This window comes from Rhinichthys klamathensis, unplaced genomic scaffold, assembly GCF_029890125.1.
Source record: "Rhinichthys klamathensis goyatoka isolate OS25496 unplaced genomic scaffold, OSU_Roscu_1.1 h1tg000003l_1, whole genome shotgun sequence".
NCBI lineage: Eukaryota > Metazoa > Chordata > Actinopteri > Cypriniformes > Leuciscidae > Rhinichthys > Rhinichthys klamathensis.
Genome location: NW_026606556.1, coordinates 884,161 through 907,377, shown reverse-complemented (window position 1 = coordinate 907,377; position 23,217 = coordinate 884,161). Strand labels below are relative to the sequence as shown.

General features: G+C 42.9%; 1 protein-coding gene across 1 annotated transcript in view; it reads right to left on the bottom strand.

Annotated features, from left to right (window-relative positions):
* Positions 1-11,922: 11,922 nt before the first annotated feature.
* haao (3-hydroxyanthranilate 3,4-dioxygenase) overlaps positions 11,923-23,217 on the bottom strand; it is a 47,947-nt gene continuing 36,652 nt past the window's right edge. The window contains exon 10 of the mRNA XM_056249308.1: positions 11,923-12,205. Within this exon, the coding sequence (XP_056105283.1) occupies positions 12,115-12,205 (91 nt within the window). The 3' untranslated portion in view covers positions 11,923-12,114. The remainder of the gene's footprint in view (positions 12,206-23,217) is intronic.

Sequence of the window (23,217 nt, the reverse complement as noted above, 5' to 3'; positions counted from 1 at the left end):
TTCGCGATTAGAACAAAGCACTTGAAAATAAAGAATGTACCTTCTCAGCTGGATCCGTTGCTCCTCCAAATGAAACTACTTGCACTTCTGAGGGAATTTTTTTAATTCAGGATTATTATTAAGATAGTTATTCCTCACAGCGTCGTAAATATGAGTCTCTTTCGGTGGGTTATCCAGCTGATGTGGGCGTGGATCGCCTCAGAGCGTTTGTGTTTGAATAGAGCGCGCGCTCCGTGGGCGTGGTCAAATTAACTTTAATGAGCTGAGACGAGAACGACTATCATCTCTCTCTTTTCGTACAGATTACATAAAATGAGAAAATTTGTTTTTTATATAAACTACTTCATTTAAAAGAAGATAATTCAGGCTTCATGCCTGTGTGCCTGTATACCTGTTTGACTGAGTATTTGCAGAGTTACAGTTCATTTTTCGGACGCGTTTCAGAATGGACTTCACTGACAGAGAGAACGCAGAACGCGCATCATGTTTATTTTTCTTTATTAGGCGAAAAACACAACACTTTGTTTTTATTGTGAGGTTCCACAAAAAAAATACAAACTTAACAGGATCGAATGATGTACAACACTTATATGTAAGATCAAAATCAACAGAGTAATTTGAGTCTCTTTTGCACTGATAAGGAAAAAAGTGAGCTGGTATCGCCGGCGAGACCGCCGACCCCAGAGGGTTAAACAGACGGTTAGTAAGTGGATAGTTGAGGCTATTTCACTTGCATACGAGTACTCTGACCAGCCGTGTCCTAAGTTGGCAGTCAGAGCTCACTCTACGAGGGGTATGGCGGCCTCTAAAGCCTTACTATTTGGAGTTTCTCTTCAAAACGTGTGTGATGCGGCAGGCTGGTCCTCACCGCTCACATTCGTTAGGTTTTACAGCTTGGACCTGGATGCTGCCCCAGGTTCTCAGGTGCTTAGTGCTTAGTTTCAACAGACTGACACTCAGGTACTTGGAATTCTGGCGTTTTGGGTAGTCTCGTTCCCAAAGCGTCGATGACGCATCGCGAGTTCCCTCGAAAGGGAACGTCTCAGGTTACGACTGTAACCATAGTTCCCTGAGAAAGGGAACGAGACGATGCGTCACCCTGCCATACTTCCTGCATCCCTGTGATCGGCTTGCTTCGACATTTTTGAAGCTAATGCCGGTTTGCACCGGATATGCTTTATCCCTTCCTGGTCATGACGTCACCCGCCCGTGACGCTCATTCTTTCCATTGGACTAGTTGACATTGATGCTCAGACGCATTCACGCTGGGGGCGTTTCCAAAGCGTCGATGACGCATCGTCTCGTTCCCTTTCTCAGGGAACTATGGTTACAGTCGTAACCTGAGACGTTTTTGGGGTCCTTGAGATGTTTTGACATGCCCTGACATTTGTGCTTTTTTCAGTTGCTTATAAACATATTAATGGCACAGGTGAAATTACACTCTATTTAGCACAAACAGGGCTACCATAATATGTGAGCAACATGTATGTACATGTTTGTATTTTTGAGAGAATATTGTTTATGCATGGTTATTGAAAAAACAAAAAAATTAAGTTTCTGAAATAAAGCCACAAAACACATACTAAATATGTGTCCACAAGACTTTTGACTAATGGAAGTTGTGGCCTAGAGTTTTTGCTTCAAAATGATCTGAAAATCATCCTTTCTAATCATTCACATAAAACCATAGATTCTTTTAAATTGTGAAAAAAATTTTTTGTTAGCCAAGGCAATATGCGAATGGGCGTGAACGGCCCAACCCCATTGTGAATAATTAGGTGGTTGAGAAGACAAAGATCCCGCATATTAATGAGCCTTTCATTCAGGTGTGTCACACAAGAAAGAATGCAAGGACAATATACACACACACACACACACACACATACATACACACATATACATATATACATAAAATCAAAATATAAATGAAAGTCAAAAGCACATTTTTAGTCATACCTGGAAACAAATCCTGTTCAAATAGGTTATATGGGCCATTCTACAGAATTGGTTCAAAGTTAGAGTTGGAAACATCTTGAAAAGAAAATTGTCTTTTTCCATAAATGTCTTAGTAGGCCAATACATTTTATCATACATATTTCAAAGTTAAGGATTCATTATTTTGATATAGCTTGCATTGGAACAAACACTATTCTTAGTTGATTAGTTTATTGACAAAAAATACTATATATTTAACATATGAGCAGAAACTGCTAACAAAAGCTTATTTGATGTCTATTTTAGAGTTAAAACTTTATAATCTATCCAAAACTAGTCACACACACACACACACAGAAACATGATTCAAATTTAAACAGTAGGCTATTTTTGCGTTTACAGACATTAACGTTATTATATATCGCGATTAGAACAAAGCACAAGAATAAAAACACTTACAGCCCAGCTCGCTCCTCGAAGTGAAAATAAACCAGCACTTGTTCTGAGGTAGGTAAATGTCCCAGGATTATTCCTCACAGGAGCAAGACGACAGTACATTAATCTGACTAACTATACTGTGTTTACCGAGTTTATGTGGGCGTTTACACGTCTCAATGTGTTGCTTCAGATCATTAGCGTTTGAATAGCGCGCGCTCTCCGTGGGCGTGTCACATTAGCGGAATAATGAGATGCGAGAACGATAATGGGAACGGCTGACACCTCTCTCTTTTCATATAGATTACATAAACAGAGAATATTTATTTTAGTTTTAACTCTCTGGGGTCGGCGGTCTCGCCGGCGATACCAGCTCACTTTTTTCCTTATCAGTGCAAAAGAGACTCAAATTACTCTGTTAATTTTGATCTTACATATAAGTGTTGTACATCATTCGATCCTGTTAAGTTTGTATTTTTTTTGTGGAACCTCATAATAAAAACAAAGTGTTGTGCTTTTCGCCTAATAAAGAAAAATAAACATGATGCGCGTTCTGCGTTCTCTCTGTCAGTGAAGTCCATTCTGAAACGCGTCCGAAAAATCATCTGTAACTCTGCAAATACTCAGTCAAACAGGTATACAGGCACACAGGCATGAAGCCTGAATTATCTTCTTTTAAATGAAGTAATTTATATTAAAAAAAAAAATTCTCATTTTATGTAATCTGCACGAAAAGAGAGAGATGATAGTCGTTCCCGTCTCAGCTCATTAAAGTTAATTTGACCACGCCCACGGAGCGCGCGCTCTATTCAAACACAAATGCTCTGAGGCGATCCACGCCCACATCAGCTGGATAACCACCGAAAGAGACTCATATTTACGACGCTGTGAGGAATAATAGTACTATCTTAATAATAATCCTGGAAAAAATTACCTCAGAAGTAGGCTACAGGTAGTTTCATTTGGAGGAGCAACGGATCCAGCCGAGGAAATAGGTACATTCTTTATTTTCAAGTGCTTTAATTGTGCTAATCGCGAAATGGAATAAGTGTCTGTAAACAAAAAGACTGTTTGAATCGCGTTTTTGTGTGTGAATGAATGAACAGCTTTTACCTAACTATTCCAATACTGAGATGAGTAAAAATCGACTGAAATATGTTGAAATAAAATATTTTTGTATAAGCAACGTATTAAACTGTAAATTAACATTTATATGTCCTAATCATAAAAACGATATGTTACATATGAAAGACAAGATGTCGTTTTTACTGTAAAATACTGCCACATCAAATAAGCTTGTTTGCTAAGATGTTATTATAGTATTTGTTCGATTGTAAGCTATATTCAAACTAATTAATCCGCAACTGTGAAATATGTATGATAAAATGTATACTTTAGTATATAATACAAAGAAAGATTACATTTGAAATATAGTTAAATTTTAATTGTTGTTGTAATTGTAACCTTTTTATTAAAATAGCAAAAATATATGTAGGCTACATATAAATAAATCTTAGGTAAATCTTAAAAGCTCAATATAAGCCTCCTCTTTAAATTATTTGTATTGTGTTTTATTAGTGACACATTTGGGATACATTCCCAAACTTTCTGTAAAAACAGTATGATAATTAACTGCACAATTACTATAATTTTTTACATTTGATATTATACAATTTGCAAGCACAATTTGAAAAATAAATAAATAATTGGAACTGTGAACCAATTTTGTATTATATAGGCATATATATATATATATATATATATATATATATATATATATATTGTCATTGCATTCTTGTGGCTCAGTGACACACCTGAATGAAAGGGTCATTAGTATGCAGCCCCATTATGCGCTCATTATGCGGGCCCATTGTCTTCTCAGGTGTGAATCACAGCAGGTCACACCCCTGCGCATATTGCCTTTCCAAACAAAAAGTGTCATTTTTAAATTTAAACCAATCTATTGTTTTATGTGAATAATAAGGCAGGATGATTTTCAGATCATTTTGAAGAAAAAACTCTAGGCCACAACATCCATTAGTCAAAAGTCTTGTGGACAGATATTTAGTATGTGTTTTGTGGCCTTATTTCAGAAACTTTAAGTTTTAGTTTTTTTCAATAACCACGCATAAACAATATTCTCTCAAAAATACAAAAATGTACATACATGTTGATAACACATTATGGTAGCCCTGTTTGTGCTAAATAGAGTGTAATTACACCTTTGCCAGTAATATGTTTATAAGCAACTGAAAAAAGCACAAATGTCAGAGTATGTCAAAACATCTCAAGGACCCCAAAAACACCTTGGACCCCAGAGGGTTAAATTAGATAATTTAAAAGTACAAACTTAAATGATCATAAACATATATTGCTCATGTCTGGGTGAATAGTATTCGCTGAGTTTTGTTTAAGTTTAGAGACGTGCTCCAGAAAAAAAGTTCACGGACACGGAGAAGCAGAACGCACACCCTGTTTATTTTCTTTATTTGACAAAAGCACAATATTTTATTTCAATTGTAGGTGGGCACATAAAAAAGTAGACATTTAACAGTTTATTTTTTAAATGTGTCTTAACTCTGTGTGACCAGAAATGATGGAGAAATTTAAGTCTATTTTTCTGCTATGTGAAAAAAATCGGCCAAAACGCACCGGTGCGTTTGCCGTCCCCAGAGGGTTAAATGAACACAACTTCAGAACTATGCCACAGTGAAAAGTTATATTAGGCTTTTCACCATGTTAAGGATCAATATTACATTTTAGTCAAATAACACACAAAAAAAACAATACATACTTAAACATCATGTATTTATTTAAAAAAAAATAACCCTCTTCATCATTATTAGTACAGCCTCCCTCACACATGCACAATGTGGTACAGCGAAGTCCATCTCGGTGGCACTTACGGTCACACCAAGGCTTACCTAAGGACAGTAGACAGTAGACAGCAGTGCTGGCTATCAATCTGTTCCAGGAGTTAGGTCTCTCAGAGCTGTGGATATAAAGATATTCCAATCCACCACATCTCAGAAATGTTGGGATCTCAAAAATGCCAAGCACTGCCCCTCTTCCACGCGTTCACAGGATGTGACGTTTTATCAGCAATGTATGGAATTGGCAAAAAAAACTGCATGGAATGCGTGGGCAGCTTACCCAGAAGTCCCCGACACCCTCATTGTGATCACCCAAGACCCAACCAGCCTCACACTGGAATCAGTGCACATGCGAGTTCTCGAACGCTGGACTGTACTCATGTATAGTAAGAACTGCAGTGTCAAGTCAGTCAATGAAGCCTGTAAGCTTCTTTTCACTAATGGCCTCAAGTCCCTGGATTCAATCCCCCCGACCCAGCATGCCTTATTCCAGCATGGGAAGCGTGCCCTGCACACTGCAGCTTTTGTCTGGAAGCAGTCCCTCTCCAAAACTCCAGAGATTCCAGACCCCAGTGAGTGGGGTTGGTAATGGAATGACAGAACCAAAGTCTGGGTGCCATATTGGACAGATCTGGAAGATGTCAGCAAGGGATGCTCACTCCTCCTCAACTGTGGCTGTGTGGTTGCCTGTAAGGGCAACTGTAAGTGCCACCGAGCTGGACTTTGCTGTACCACATTGTGCAAGTGTGAGGGAGGCTGTACTAATAATGATGAAGAGTGAAACAATTTTTTTTTTTAATAAACACATGATGTTTAAGTATGTATTGTTTTTTTTTGTGTGTGTGTGTTATTTGACTAAAATGTAATATTGATCCTTAACATAGTGAAAAGCCTGATATAACTTTTCACTGTGGCATAGTTCTGAAGTTCTGTTCAATTAAAGCCTCAACAATTGTCCTTTTGGTCACAACATGTGATTTTTGACACTATAGTGATAGTGACCTATCCAATCAACAAAGAAAAGCATACCTTGGAGGTAAAAATATGGGTCTAGGGCCCTGAGTAATATTTCAATGTGACTTTTTCAGAGATATTGACAGTTTATTTGCGCTAAATATGACTATGATAATAGATTTAACATGGAAATGGACTTAAAATAAGAAGAATATATCAGAATTGGATTCCTTGTATCAAACAAAGTAGAGAAAATTACATTATACAACAATTTAAGACCAAAGGAAGCTGAGATATAACCTTTTCTCTATTCGGCGGGGGCCAATATGGATTTTATGGATAACTGCCACTAGGGGGACCACCCCAACTTGTATCCATATTTTTTTAAAAACCTTAGGCCCATACCTAACACCCTGCCAAAAATCAAAAACTTTTCCAGAAGTGCCCAATCTTCATGAATTTTCACGTATTCCTTCCCAGCTATGAGAGGAGGACCATTTAAGACGAACCGATTCAATAGAATAAATCGTATATACCAGCACTAGATACAAGATAGAGCTGACAGTGTGGTTTGCCTCCACTCGCTCGTCAGTATGCCTATACAAATGTGACATAAAAAACAGAGATTGCCGCGCTGCACAGCTAATCGTTTGGAAAAAGTCGCTCTTTACTGGAAAAGCTTGTTTTGAAAGCAGAGCTCTTCTCAAAGCTATAAGTGTTTGGTATGGCACCATCATAGTGGTGTGCAGGAAGGATACACTGAACCTTTATAGCTCTATTTAATTTCTAATCATCACTTCATTTTGTAGAAATTGTTTACACACAGATGACTATGTTGTTGTTACCGTAGAATAAATAATCACTGTAAAAATGATGCACGCTGCATGGCCGATGTTGTGACTCTGGAAAGCTCATTGAGCCGGCGCGAAATAAAAATGTGATGTTATATGTATTTTTAATAATAGGCTACACTTTACAAATGATATATACACAACATATATGATTATTTCGTAGTTTCGTTTTATTTCCAAACCATTGGTAGTATATTCTGACACCTTTGATTGGGTGGGCCAGCCATCAATTTGGGTGGGCCAGTGCCAACCTGGCCCTTATGTGGCCTCGCCACTGGTACATCTACTTGTGCTAACAATAGGCTTTTTTTCTTTTGCAGACACTGGTGCTAACACAGACGTCTTTGAGCAGATCACACCCTCCCCCCTCTCCCCTCTCGCCCGACTGTACATTTATGCCCTACATGGGTGCCTCTGTGAGGTGGCATTCACAGCATCCTGGGATTGGTACTACACCCATGACCACAGACTAGCAGGCCACACAAGCCTTTGGGCACTCCTTATATACAGCTCTGCCATCTTCTACATGGAAGGTCTAAGTGTGACACTGCAGAAGAAACACTGCCCACTACCAGTCAGGCTGACTGTCTACACTCTCTTCATCTATCTATGGGAGTTTAGCTGGGGGTATCTGCTTAGGCTTTTCGGAGCATGTCCTTGGGACTACTCAGAATTTAGGTATAACTTCATAGGCCTGGTGACACTTGAATATGCTGTTCCTTGGGCATTGGCGGCACTTGTAGCTGAAAAACATGTTATTAGGAACACTCTGAAGATGCGGCTATAAACTGACTGTATAAAAAGATAACCCACTGTACACATAAACTGTTGAATAGAAACCTTTTACAAATCTTTGATTTTGTATTGGGATAAAGTGTTTAGCAGGCCTGTAAATCCTACATTGCTTATAGTGCAACAGCCAGGTTCCGGAAGCAAAAATCCAATTTTTTTCTTTCCATAGGGAATAAAAAAAACAACAACTTGTGAATCTTTTGAGACAGACCTGTAAGCTACAAGGTTGTTAATCACTGGTATATGGTTTTGTTGAAGTGGTCAGTTTACATTATTTCAACTTATTTTTTTAATAAAATATCTCTTTAGTGCCCACCCACTCACATAAAGCAGTGTGAAAGACACTATGTACACTCTGCTTAACCATTTATATATGCATATTTTGCAATCCAATATGTTATTTATATATACACCATCAACATCTTTTAATTAATAGGTTTATATTTATGTTATTTTTAATTTCATTATGTAATTTGCAATGCTTGGGATGCATGTAGATTTTACCCTCTTTTTTAAATACTTTTTTGCTTCAAATCAAAGTTTGTAGTGTTGTTATTTTGTGGCTGTTTAGTTTGGTTCATGGCTTAAAACTCTTTAATTAAGACTTTTTAAAATTTCCAATGGAAAATTAAATAGGAAAAAATATTTCAGAAACCAAGGCTGCTAAAAAAAGACACTGTTTTGAGAACTCTATTGCACTCCATAAAGATGCAAAGATAAAGCTCAATTTGAATATCAGGAAATTGCAAATAATAATAAACATAATAATAGTTTATATGTATAATAAAGGCCAATATAGGTAAGAATGGTTGGATCAATACAAAAAAAATAATATCTTTGGAATGAAACCAGCTCTGATATGTCAGCATTGTTACCTTAGGTAACAAATAAACAGCCTCACACAAACATTGAAATAAAACTGTCAGGTATACAGCTTCACTTTTTTAGTTTGGTTTGTTATGCTGTATTTTACTTATACAGCTCTGTTTTTCAGGCTTGAGGGCATTGAACTGCATCCACCATTTCTACAACAATGTGGCCAAGTGTGTTGGCTAGCTGTTTAGCTATCTTAAACCTCACACTACCTAACACTACCTTTGCTTTTATGCTTTATGAAACACTGTGCTGAATAGCAGCACATTCTTGTCAGGTTGGCCTACCAACATTTTATGGTACCGTGCCATTTAAGATTTCTGTTACTGCAGTTGTAGCGTCTGGACTGAATCACGATGACCGACCCAGCTCTAAGCTTCAGAAAGCTTTTAACGTTTTGAACTTCTTCATGTATGTCACAGGCCTAGCGCCGATGAGTCTGGATCGAATTGCCCCCATTGTCACTTTAGTTGTTTTGCAGATGCTTAACAGAGACACCTCGAAGCCACTTCGTGAGGTTCAAAAATATCTTAACTCAACTTCCCTCCCACGGCAAGCACAAAAGGCATGGTCATTGGAGAAACGCACCCAATATACATAGACAGACATTTTTTCCATTTAACTCATAATTAAGTCATCCCAGAATGTATACCGTAAAACTATTTTCCCAAATCGCCGAACTGCACCGGCTTCTATTTGAGACAGGGGTCTATATGAGACAGGCCTTTAATTTAGAGTTGAGATGTTGTTCATTGAGTGTAGGCCTAGAAATAACGATCCAAATAGCATAGGCTGATAGACGGAAAGCATGACAGTCGGAGGTTACCACATTATATTACGTTTTATTTATAATTCGAATGTGTTTAACAAATCAGTTAATGTAAGAATTAGCCTACTATATTACCGTATGTCTAAAGACTGTGGTCGCACACCAGACGAGAAGCGCAGTGACGGCAACGGCTCAGGACCTTGTTCAAAATCCTGGCCACAGAGCGCCATTTACATAGTTTTATAATAAATTTACATTTATTTGTCTCAAAGCGTCATTATGTATATACTGACTTCACCCTGTGCTGCAATATACATTTAGTTTTACATTCATTTACAGAAATCAGCTGGTTGAATGAAAATTGCTGATGTTATCGGATTTTCAGGTGATATTCTCAATTCATTCAGTTAACGGATGCTCTGAGGTAAAGTGAATTCAGACTGCAGACTAAGCAACGATTGTAATTAATTGTACAGTAGGCTACAATCATAACATAGTACAGACATGATCTTAATTCCATAATGTCCTTAAACATAACAATATTGCTGGCCATAAACTGACAAAGTGCCCATCCGGTGTGCGCTACCTCGAGTTGTCATAGACGTGATGCGGCGCGGCGCTGCGCTTCTCGTCCGGTGTGCGACCCCCTTTAGATTATTGGCAGCATAAAAAAACGAAACAGTGTGACAGCCATGGGCTGAACAATACAAGTTACCGGTAATATCCATCGAGCCTATGAACTTGTTGCCCGAGACACTTCAACAAAAAAGAATGAAGGCTACCCTGTAAAACAACTGCAATCATATGATACAAAATGACCCTATTCATCACTATCATCATCACTACAAGCGATCCTCAACTACAAGTTCATTGGCGAATTCCTCCTCCTCTTCTCCCTCTCCGGCCTCCGCTAACTCGTCCTGCCTTTCTTGCGCTAACAGCTCCCGCCCAGATGTGCAGGGCTCTCTTTCGTGCGCAATCTGCACCATAGAACTGGCTTAAACAGACAATCTGATGGGTTTTAGAAGATTAAATACAACCCGAAACTAAAAAACAGACCAGGTCTCTATTTGAGACCCGCCTTTATTTATCCAAACCTGTGGCCACACCAGGCGTGTAAAAGAGACAGGCATCTATTTGGGACTCGGATATTATTTGAAGTTTTACGGTAAGTAAATGTATATAATGGATATATCCCTGTGTGTATGTATGTCCCCCACGTTATATTAACTCGAAGTGCTTATATTCAAGAGTAAGAATGTATCTCTACTTTAATATCTTCCAGCCATATCTTCCGTGGTATCGAAATATTCCTCTCGTTAAGCTCTATTGGTGTATAGTTTGTTACGATAAAATGTGTTATACTATTTTTACCATCTAATCCTTTGGAGTAAAAATTACCAATTCTGACACCATCATAAAACATGCAAATTAGGAGAAAGGAGAAAACTCTCTTCCGCTAAAAGTTCCTAACTACTATTGGTTATTTCACCCTGCATATAGGTGTGGACTGATATATCCTTAAAGGACGATAACAATAGCTCATCTTCCCTAATTTCTTTCTTACGTAATTTCTTTCTTCCCTGCTCATTTCTTCCCTGCCGGCTCATTCTTCCCTGCTGGCTCATTTTCTTTTCCTTCGGATGAGACAACATCTTCCTGATTTTCTGGCAAAACTGACTCTTGAGTTTACCTCGTTCAAATCTTCCCGCAAACGGGAAGAACCCAAAGAACGCTTCGAGTTCACGAACAACGCACCGATGATCTACACACACAAGGCCGGCTCTAACCCTTTGGTTGCCCTAGGCGAGATTGAGTTTTGCGCCAGATCAGAGTCATTTTGATCAACGCGCCAGCAGCTGAGCACTCGCCTAACGTAACGTAACGCAACCCCCCCCCCCCCCCCCCCCCCATTAGGAAATGATCGACAATAATCATCAATTCAATCTTATAATCAGGTTGACAAGTAATTAAACGTGTGGCTGAGGGGGCACCCTATGATGATCATGTTTAATAAACATGTTTTATTTCGCTTGTCGTTCTAATTCTATGATCATTGGGAAGTAGGCCTAAGGGCGACACTAGAGGGCGCCCGCGCCCCCAACATTTGTTACCCTAGGCAATCGCCTAGTTCGCCAATAGCAATCGCCGGCCCTGTACACACACGCGCATTATTGCTCAGCACCAAAGATCCATGCAAGTTTTTCTATCGATATTTAGATGCTTTTAAGATTGTTTGCCCCTGCCTTAAGGTGATCTGATTCTTTGCTTGCTCTTAAGGGTCAACTGTTTGTGACCCTTAAGAGGCAGCAGAAAGAATAATACGGATTATGATGGAGACTTAATTACAAAAATTATATTCAAGAAACTTTTTGAGAGTTTATTATCGACTTGCACCTTTGCACGTATAGAGTGTTTAAATTGATTAGAAGATTTGAGAGATGTTTCTTAAGATTTTTATTATTATTTAAGGCTTAATACAAGGAATGTATGTTTATTTGTCTAATGTATGAATATGATGATTATTGTGATTATGATACCGTGGTGGATACAGAAGTGTTTACAATAAAAGCTGTACATTGGAAAGAATATGAAGTTTTAAAGTTCATACATTTTGCCCTAAACAAGTGATCTAATTACTCGTTTCTCGGAATGGTCTCTTCCTGTCTGGGTCTTGGGCAACATACAAAGCAACACAATCCTGTGACCGTTTCCACTGATACCTAAAGAAGCCCACACACAAACACAGTGGTGTTAACCAAACAGTTGTTATTATTCACACTGACATAAATGCTTGTTAATTTGGTTTCCTTTCACTGAAATTTCCCATCCCTTGTAAACAATTCTTTCACTTAAAGGGGTCATGAAATGGAGAATCTTGATATTTACACATAAGAGGTTACGCTAGAATAAAAATGTCTCAGGTTACGAGACCCTAGTTCCCTGAGAAGGGAACGATACGCTGCGTTGAGGACGCTTTGGGCACGCCTCCGCGTGATTGCGTCTGAAGCATGAATGTCAACTAGTCCAATGGCGAGAGGGAACGTCACGGGCAGGTGATCTCTAGAATAAATCTCAAGAATAAAAGCACATCCGGAATGACCGGCGTTAGCTTCCATTAGCCGAAGGAAGTCGATCACAGGGATGAAGGAAGTATGGCAGGGCGACATAGCGTCTCTTTCCCTTCTCAGGGAACTAGGGTTACAGTCGTAACCTGAGACGTTCCCTTTCGAGGGAACTCACGCTGCATCGATGACGCTTTGGGAATGATAATAGCCAAATGTCGTACTTACAAGTGCCTCTCTGTGTAAAACTGTGGCACAACTAAGACATAAGGACCTGAGTACATGGGGCAGTGTCCAGGTCCAGGCTATAAAACCTCACAAATGTGATCGGGGAAGACCAACACGCCGCATCACAAACCTCTTGAAGGGATACACACGAAATTAAGGCCTTGGAGGCCGCCATACTCCTGGTTGAATGAGCTCTGACAGCCAAAGGTGAAGGCTGACCAGAGACCTCGTAAGTAAGAGAGATAGCCTCGACTATCCACTTCCTAACTGTCTGCTTAAAAGCAGGAATACTTTTCTTAGGTGATCCAAAACAGACAAACAGCTAATCCGATTTCCTCCACAGGGAAGCTCTGTGGACAGTGCTCTTCCTGGACAGAGGAGGTTCAGCTTTTCCTGGTCCTAAACTCTGAAAGGAGGAGGCCAGAAGGCTTGCAAAATGATAGGCCGCGGTACATTGGTCAGCACCTTAGGGACATAGCCCGGTTTAGGGTAAAGAAATGCCTTGACCATCCCGATGCGAACTCAAGGCAGGTGGCGGATACCGATAAGGCCTGAAGATCTCCTACTCATTTAAGAGAAGAAATAGCATGAAGGAAGACTATTTTTTATGTCAGAAACGTTTCTGAAACAGTTAAGCCTTATACGTTTCTGAAACAGATAAGCCTTCTAAAGCAACAGCCAGGTCCCAAGCAGGAACCCTGGTTCGAATTGCAGGCCTCAGCCTCAAAGTACCATGAAGGAAACAAGTTATTAGAGAAAGATGCCCTCCCCAAAGATGCCTTATCCTCAGGGGCATGGTAAGCTGCTATGGCAGCCACATACATCTTTAAGGTAGAAGGGGATAGCCCTGCCGAAAAGCGATCTTGTAGAAACTCAAGCACTGCACTCAGCCCCTGTCTCGACAGGATGTCTGGTCCTATGTTTTGGTACCCCGGGATGTATACTGCTCTCAGGGAGAGAATCTTCCCTAGGGACCACAGGAGGATCCGGTGTGCCAGTTTGCATAGTGGACGTGAACGCAGACCCCTGGTGATTTATATAAGAGACCACCGACGTGTTGTCTGAACGGACCTCCACATAATGGTCTCTTAGGTCTGGGAGGAAGTGCTCCAATGCCACGAAGACAGCCATCATCTCCTGGCAGTTTATGTGCCTCGAAAGATGATGACTCCTCCATAAACCCTGAGCTATGCGGCCTTCCATTACCACTCCCAAGCTTGTGAGAGAGGCGTCTGTCGTGAGAGTGACTCGATGACAATGAACTCCTAACACAGGACCCTGGGACAGGAACCAAGATTTCCTCCATATAACCAAGGCGTGGAGACATGCTGCGTGATCTTGATCATACGAAGTGGGTTCCCCCTCTGGGAAAACCCTTTGGTTCTAAACCACTACTGCACGGGTGTCATGTACAGCAGGCCAAGAGGAATCATGTTTGACGCAGCTGCCATCAGACCCAACAGTCTCTGAAACTGTTTCACAGTGAGTGACAGGCCTAGCTTTATCTTTTGAACGGCCGTGAGGATAGCAGTCTCATGAGTGAGTGGTAGGATAGCCAGCATCATCACTGAATCCCACACCACACCAAGGAAAGTGGTCTTCTGTAATGGAGAAAGCACACTCTTCTTGGCATTCAGTCTCAACCCCAGCTTTTGCATAGGAGCGAGAACAACATCTCGATGCCGAACCGCCATCTGCTCCGACTCTGTTAGAAATGTCAAGCTTAAATGTCAAAATGTTTTACTTGAGCATCTTGACTGATTCAGCTGACAATGATCTAATATAGGACGCAACCCTCACAGGTGGGAGCGGAGTGTGCGAAGCGACAGCCTCTCACAATGCTCACAGTCAGCACCCTCGAAGGCTGACAGAGCATGATCCGCTCCCAAACACATAACATACAAGTCGTGTGTATCCCCACTCGTTAGGAAGCGCGGGCAGGGAGAAGCACACTGCTTGAATGTTTGATTCGTCATAATTGTGATATAGTGACTGCACAATTTCCAAACTGTCAAACTGTATGTCTTATTTGTTGTTGTCTGAGCGCTTGCTGAGGCACAGAAGCTAACACCGGTCATTCTGGATGTGCTTTTATCCTTTCCTGGTCATGACGTGACCCGCCTGTGACGTTCCCTCTCGCCATTGGACCAGTTGATGCAATTACGCGGAGGTATTCCCAAATCCCATTTGTGTCCCATCGACACAGTTCGAGTTCCCTCGAAAGGGAACTTACTGCAAGTTTCAGAACTCAAAACTAACTCTCCAGTTATGGAATCCATTTTCTACCCTTCTGAATGCCAGGATTTGAAATCGGGAGAATCATGATGAGAATCACTATTTTCCTCAATGCCCCTAAAAATGGGTCATTGTCGTATGTAACCAAGGAGGTATTCTGAGCAACTCATGTTAGTCCAATCACAAGATTGATACTGCTGTTGGATAAAGATGTTGAGTAATATGGAATTCCAAATTTGACATAATAATAACTATATAAATAAATAAATGTCCAATGAAATGTAAAAAAAAAGAAGAAGAAAAAAACACTTTTATTTCCTTATTCATGTATACTTGTATTTTTCTCCACTTATTTTTTTCCATTGATTTATTACCACATTTATTTATGTATATTTGTATTTATGTCTACATTTATTTATTTCTACATATGTGTCCGTATGGTAATGATGGGGCGTGTTTTACCTCACATATAGCAATCGAGCTCAGAGTGGCAGTGCTGAAGCTTTGAGGCCACAGTGACACCTTGTGGTGTAACCAAACGAAACACAAGCCTTTGCAAGTCACACAGGGAATGAATGACTTATGGGCAATATGGCCAAAATCGTATATCACGGTTTAAGTCATTTAATATCACCCTAACTGTATGTATATTGGGTGACCATACATACTCTTTATCCTGAACATGGCCGTAAAACATCGTCTGGTCGGGATTTCTAAAATGTTTCGGCACACATGAACAGAAACCACATCTTCAACAGATTTGATAACAGATACTTCGACACGGAAGCACATACTAGTGAAAGTATCCACTATTAATCGCATTTAATGTAAATGGGCTGATAGGAGCTTGCGTTTATTGTAAATGAGACCCGCACACCAGCTCAGAACGTAGAGAGAAACCGTCTCGGGTTACGACTGTAACCCTTGTTCCCCGAGAAGGGAACGAGACACTGCGTCATCGTTGTGACACTTTGGGGAACGCCCCCAGCGTAGCGCATCTGAAGCATGAATGAAATCTGTCCAATCCTGATTGGTGCTGCGTCATGACGTAGTAGATGACGGCATAACCGGAAGATACAAAGGTACGCTGGCAAATACAAACACTAGCTCTTTGCGATGAAGCTAGCGCTCTGCCTGTGATAGGTGTGGCGACGAGACGCAGTGTCTCGTTCCCTTCTCGGGGAACAAGGGTTACAGTCGTAACCCGAGACGTTCCCCTTCGAGGGAACTCAAACTGCGTCATCGTTGTGACACTTTGGGGAACGAAATACCCACTATGCCACACCGTAATCACGCCCGCCCCTAGTGTGAAGCTGGAAGACCAGGCACACTTAGGATGCGAGCACTCTGGCGCCAGGCGTCACGGGGAGTTGCAGACTGTAAAAACGTATGAAGGTGTGCGGGGTGGCCCACCCGGCCGCCTCGCAGATCTCCTGAAGCGAGACGCCAGAAAGGAGGGCCACCGAGGAGGCCATGCTCCTGGTGGAATGTGCCCTCACGGCCATAGGTGAAGGCAAATTGCGCACCTGATAAGCCGTGGCTATAGCCTGGACAATCCAATTACTGATTGTCTGTTTAGATGCAGGCAGCCCTTTCTTGGGAGAACCAAAGCACACCAACAACTGGTCTGACTTCCTCCACTGAGAAGACTTCTCCAAGTAAACCCTTAGGGCTCTGACTGGGCAGAGCAGGTGAAGTCTCCCCTCTTCCGCCGTCCCATGAGGTGGAGGATGGAAGGCCTGAAGAACCACTGACCGTGCCGCACTAGACGGCACCTTGGGCACATAGCCCGGTCTAGGATGTAAGATGGCCCTAACTCCGCCAGGGGCAAACTCCAGACAAGTTGGCGATATAGCCAACCTAAGGCCTGGAGATCCCCCACTCTCCTCAGAGAAGTGATGGCAAGGAGAAAGGCCACCTTGAAGGTCAGGTTCTTTGCCTCAGCCGACTCCAGTGGTTCAAAGGGGGCCTCAGCCAACCCTTCAAGAACCACCGCCAGGTCCCAAGTTGGGACTCTGGAGCGAGCCGCAGGCCTAATCCTCCGAGCCCCACGGAGGAAACGTACAACCATATGGTGCCTTCCCAAAGGCCCAGCACCTAAAGGTGAGTGGAAAGCCGCAATGGCAGCCACATACACCTTAAGTGTGGATGGGGAAAGACCGGCGGAGAAACGATCTTGGAGGAACTCCAGCACTGAAGCCACTGGGCAGTTAACTGGGTCCACCTCACGCTCTCTACACCAAGTGGAAAACACATTCCACTTTAGGCTGTACAGTCTCCTAGTGGAAGGAGCCCTGGAGCTAAGTAGGGTCTCGACAACACCTGCTGACAGGCCAGCCTCTAAGTACCGAGCCCCCTCAGGGGCCAGACCCAGAGGTTCCACAGCTCTGGCCGGGGGTGAAATATTGTGCCCCCTGCCTGAGACAGCAGATCCCTCCTCAGAGGGACCTGCCATGGGAGGCCGTCTAGCAGTGCTACAATGTCCGAGAACCATATCCGGGTCGGCCAGCGGGGTGCTACTAAAAGTAGGCTGATCCCTTCCCGGCGGACCCGCTCCAAGACTTCCGGGAGCAGAGCGATCGGGGGAAATGCGTACAGACGCAGCCTCGGCCACGTCTGTGTCATAGCGTCCAGCCCCAACGGAGCTGGATACCTGAGAGAGAACCACAGTGGACAGTGGGACGTCTCTCGAGACGCGAACAGATCCACTTCCACTGGGCCGAATCTCACGCACATGGCCTCCACCACCTCGGGGTGGAGTCGCCACTCCCCGGGCCTCAGCCCCTGCCTCGACAGGACGTCTGCTCCCTGATTTTGGTCCCCGGGGACATACATCGCTCTGAGAGACGACAGTTTCCCCTGGGACCACAGAAGGATCTGGTGTGCCAGTCTGCATAGAGGGCGCGATCTCAGACCCCCCTGGTGATTCAGATACGCAACTACAGACATGTTGTCCGAGCGTATCAGGACATGGTGGCCGCAAAGGTCCGGGAAAAAACTCCTCAGAGCTTTGTAGACCGCCAGCATTTCCAGGCAATTGATGTGCCAGTAAGAATGCCGGGTCTCCCACAGACCTCTCGCAAAGCGGCCGTCCATGACCGCGCCCCAACCAGTGAGGGAGGCATCTGTTGAAACGGCTTTCCGGCAACATGATGCTCCCAGCACCGGTCCCTGGGACAGGAACCAAGGTTTCCTCCATATGACGAGGTAACGAAGGCATCTGCGCGTTACCCTGATCATACGGAACGGATTTCCCCTCGGGGAAAATCCCTTGGTTCTCAACCACCACTGTAGGGGTCTCATGTGTAGCAGGCCAAAAGGTATAACACTGGACGCTGCTGCCATGAGCCCCAGCAGTCTCTGAAACTGCTTCACAGTGAGGTTGTGGCCTAGCTTCGCTCTGGAGACCATCGCCCGTATGGACTCCACGCGTGCGGGAGACATTTGTGCCCGCATCGTCGTGGAGTCCCATACAACTCCCAGGAACGTAGTCCCCTGGGAGGGCGTCAACACACTCTTTTTTGTGTTGAGTCTCAACCCCAGGCTCTGGATGTGGGCGAGGACGACACCTCGATGCCGAATCGCCAGCTCTCGCGACTGGGCCGGTATCAGCCAGTCGTCGATGTAGTTGAGCACCCTGACGCCCTCGAGCCTCAGGGGTGCTAGAGCTGCATCCATGCATTTTGTAAAAGTGCGAGGGGAGAGAGCTAGGCCGAACGGAAGAACCCGATATTGGTACGCTTCGCCCCCAAAAGCGAACCTCAGGAACCTCCTGTGACATGGAAGGATGGAAATATGGAAGTATGCGTCCTTCAGATCTATCGTGACGAACCAGTCCTCGAACTGGATCTGACTCACGATGGCTGGAATTGTGAGCATTTTGAACCTGAATCTCCTCAGAGACCGATTCAAGTGCCTGAGATCTATTATTGGACGCAACCCCCCATCCTTCTTGGGAACTATGAAGTACCGGCTGTAGAACCCGGACTCCCTGTCTGGCAGAGGAACACGTTCTATGGCCTCCTTAACCAACAGGGATTGAACTTCCTGTTCCATAACCCAAACCTGCTCTGGGCCGACCACAGTCCAGACCACCCCGTTGAACTTCGGGGGAGGGGAGCTGAACTGCAGCCTGTAACCCAGCTCTACAGTACGCAGGGCCCACGCTCTCGAGGCTGGCTTCGGGTATTAATCGGGATTCGTTCTCGACCCCCTGAAGCGGATCTCCGGCAGGGTTCGACCGAAAACGATTCTCGATGGGCGGACGCGATTGCTGCCTGGCCGCAAGCCTGTGGGGCAGACAGAGCAGCGTGCATTCGCTGGAAACCGATGTGTCCCGAAGCGCACTTAACGGCGGGATACAGACATCGACTTCCTGAGGGCTTCCCTGAAGGGAGGCTCTTTCGGTTTCGTTCTCGACACCCTGAAGCGGAGGACCGGCAGGGAATAATCGAAAACCGTTCCCGATGGGCGAACACGAGCACTGCCTGGCCGCAAGCCCTTGGGGCGGACACTGCAGCGTGCATTCGCTGAAAACCGATGTGTCCCGAAGCGCACTTGACGCTGGATACAAGCATCGATTTCCTGAGGGCTCCGTGGAGGAGCGACACTCGCTCGTCCCTCCACGGGGGGGATAGCCCTGCTATTTTTGTCTCGTTTTCGACCCTGAAGCGGAGGACCGGCAGGGAAAAATCGAAAAACGATTTTTGATGTGCAGAAGGAACACTGCATGTGAAACACGGTCTGAGTGGTAGGCTGAATTAAAATATCTAACTTCCTTAAAGTCAGATAATATTTCATCATTTTAATTTCTTAAAATTAAATGCAGCCATAATTACCAGAGAATACTGTTTTGTGTTATATGATCTCATACACGCTGCCTCGGCAAACGCGAGATTCGAGTCATTACAATATATTTGGCTTTCATCCCTCAAGAAGAAAGTCAATAGGTGCGAGGCTGAAACAGCCGACAGCGCACAGATATACGCGTCGAGATATTTCTCAATGAACAGCTGCCAGCACCCTCAGGAGCTGACTGTGAATGCCTCGCACCCAAACAGTATTATTTCACAGATCGCGTGTGTACCCTTCATTGCAGACCCGTATTCTACGCGCTGCCTCGGCAAACGCGAGATTCGAGTCGTTCACAATATATTTGGTTTTCATCTCTCGAGAAGAAAATCAACGGCCGCGAGGCTGAAACACCCGAAAACGCACGGCTGTGCGCGTCGAGATATTTCTCAATGAACACAGCCAGCACCCTCAGGAGCTGACTGTTCATGCCTCGCACACACACAGAATCTTTAATGCAAAGTAGACCCGTAATCTATGCGCTGCCTCGGCAAACGCGAGATCCGAGCCACTAGATTCTGTATTGCAATGTACGACCTTTAATCTACGCGCTGCCTCGACAACGCGAGATCAGGTCACAGAATCTTTATTGCAGAGTAGACCCGTAATCAACGCGCTGCCTCGGCAAACGCGAGATCCGAGCCACTATAGATTCTGTATTGCAATGCAGACCTTTAATCTGCGCGCTGCCTCGACAACGCGAGATCAAGCCACAGAATCTTATTTGCAGAGTAGACCCGTAATCAACGCGCTGCCTCGGCAAACGCGAGATCCGAGCCACTATAGATTCTGTATTGCAATGCAGACCTTTAATCTGCGCGCTGCCTCGACAACGCGAGATCCCATTCACAGAATCGTTATTGCAGAGTAGCCCGTAATCAACGCGCTGCCTCGGCAAACGCGAGATCCGAGCCACTATAGATTCTATATTGCAATTCTTATGGGACAAACAACACCAAATAAGACAGACAGTTTGACACAGAGCGCTTGCTGAAGAGCAAAAAAGCTAGTGTTTGTATTTGCCAGCGTACCTTTGTATCTTCCGGTTATGCCGTCATCTACTACGTCATGACGCAGCACCAATCAGGATTGGACAGATTTCATTCATGCTTCAGATGCGCTACGCTGGGGGCGTTCCCCAAAGTGTCACAACGATGACGCAGTTCGAGTTCCCTCGAAGGGGAACAGCGTACATTGCATAGACTATACATAAGTCTATGCAAGCATATTGATCAATGCGTTTAAACCAAGGGGGTAATCCAGCACCCGGAAAGCCTACCTCCCATGGGGCAGCCATTGGTTAGCAAGCCATCACTTGGTGTTAGCATTTCATTGACTCCCATTCATTTTGGCGTCACTTTGACAACGAATAACTTTACATCTGATGCGTTTAAAGACTCCGTTTGTACATTATTTATTTCTAAAGAAACACGACAATGTGTAAAAGGCTCCATTACCTTGTATCTTACGTTATGGCCCCGTAGAATCCGTTTTTGTAAAAATAGGCTAACGATTGCGTCATAACGACGCGACTCTCTGACGCACAGTAGAAAATTACCGTATAGACAGGAGGAGAAGCTCGCAGGCAATCGGGGGGACGTGGAGGCATAAAGTCTGATAAAGTCAAGGGAGAAGCCCATAGAGAGTCATAAAGTTGATCCTGCTGCTAGCTCATGGACAGCTCCTACTCAAGCTCTCCATCTCTGCAAGATTCGGAAGGGAATGATTCAGATTTCTCTTGGCACAGCTACTAGAAGACTTACAACTGTCAGACAGGTTACTCACGTCACATCTACATCGTCAAGCTCAGTTTGAGGCTCTACAGTACGCTCAGCCATCAGGAAGTGAGTGCTTCCAATTTACTTCACTTTTCTCCTTTGAAGTCTATGGGGTCGCTGTGTCCATTTATTTTACTGTCTATGGTTTAAACACGATTGCAAATTCAGTTTACATTTGCGTTTCCTAATTTTGCATGCACAACATGTGACAGTTCAAATGCTTGAAAATATAACACATTTTAAAGATGCTGCTCTTAAGATACTGATTAATTAACACCGATTGTACAACATCAATTGAAATTATTCAGGATAAAACCAAACAAAAGGTGTTCATGTACCGTTAGTGAAACGCGCATCTCACGCCATACATTGCACTAGCATCATGCCCATTCAAACAGTACCTGTTGTGCCCCCTCAGATTTTTGAGCCAACTGCATTTTTAAGGTAACTTCCAAAAACAACATTGACAGCGACAGAAACAAACTTTTCCATTAAGGGATGATATTTCCCCCCTTAAATTGATTTCCAGGGGCATTTTTTTTAAATATATGCGTCATCATGTGTCAAATTCTTAAGATTGCTATTTTTATTTCTTATTTCATTCTTATTTTATTTCTTATATTATTATTTCATTGTGTAAAAACTTGCCTTGTCTTAATCAATAAATTCAATTAGAATAATAAGGCACTATAGGACTGTTACCCATAAAATAAAATCAGTATCAACAAAAGCAGTTGGGGGACGTACAGAAGCTGACTCTGAAGTGGCATAAAGATGAGGTATAGCCTATTTACACAGACTTATTTTAGATTTCATTGTAAAGTGCGCTGGTTCCTTTCCGCGTTCTGAGCTGGTGTGCAAGCCTCATCGACAATAAACGCAAGCTCTTATCAGTTTCATCCAGCGCATTTACATTAAATGGGATTAATAGTGAGTGGATCATTTCAGGCACATCCATGTCAAATGATCTGTTATCAGATCTATTCAAGATGTGGTTTCTGTTCATGTGTGCCAAGACATTTTAGAAATCCCGACCGAACGATGTTTTATGGCCATGTCCAGGATAAAGAGTATGTATGGTCACCCAATATACATACAGTTAGGGTGATATTAAATGACTTAAACCGTGATATAATATTTTGGCCATATTGCCCATCTTGAAGTCATTCATTCCCTGTGTGACTTGCAAAGGCTTGCGTTTAGTTTGGTCACAACAGAATGTGTCACTGTGGCCTCAAAGCTTCAGCACTGCCACTCTGAGCTTAATTGCTATGTCTGAGGTAAAACACGTCCCACTCATTACCATGTGGACAAAGAAATGTATAAATAAAAAAATGTAGACAAATGCAAATATACATAAATAAATGTGGAAATAAATAAAAGTGTAAATAAATAAATGAAAAAAAATAAATACAATTATACATAAATAAGGAAATAAGTTTAAATACTAATTTATTTCTTTATCCATGTCTTTGTATATTTTTTATGTATATATTTATGTATTTTAGTTTTTTTTACATTTCTTCATACATTTATTGATGTATTTATTTATCATTATGTCAACTTTGAAGTAAGACC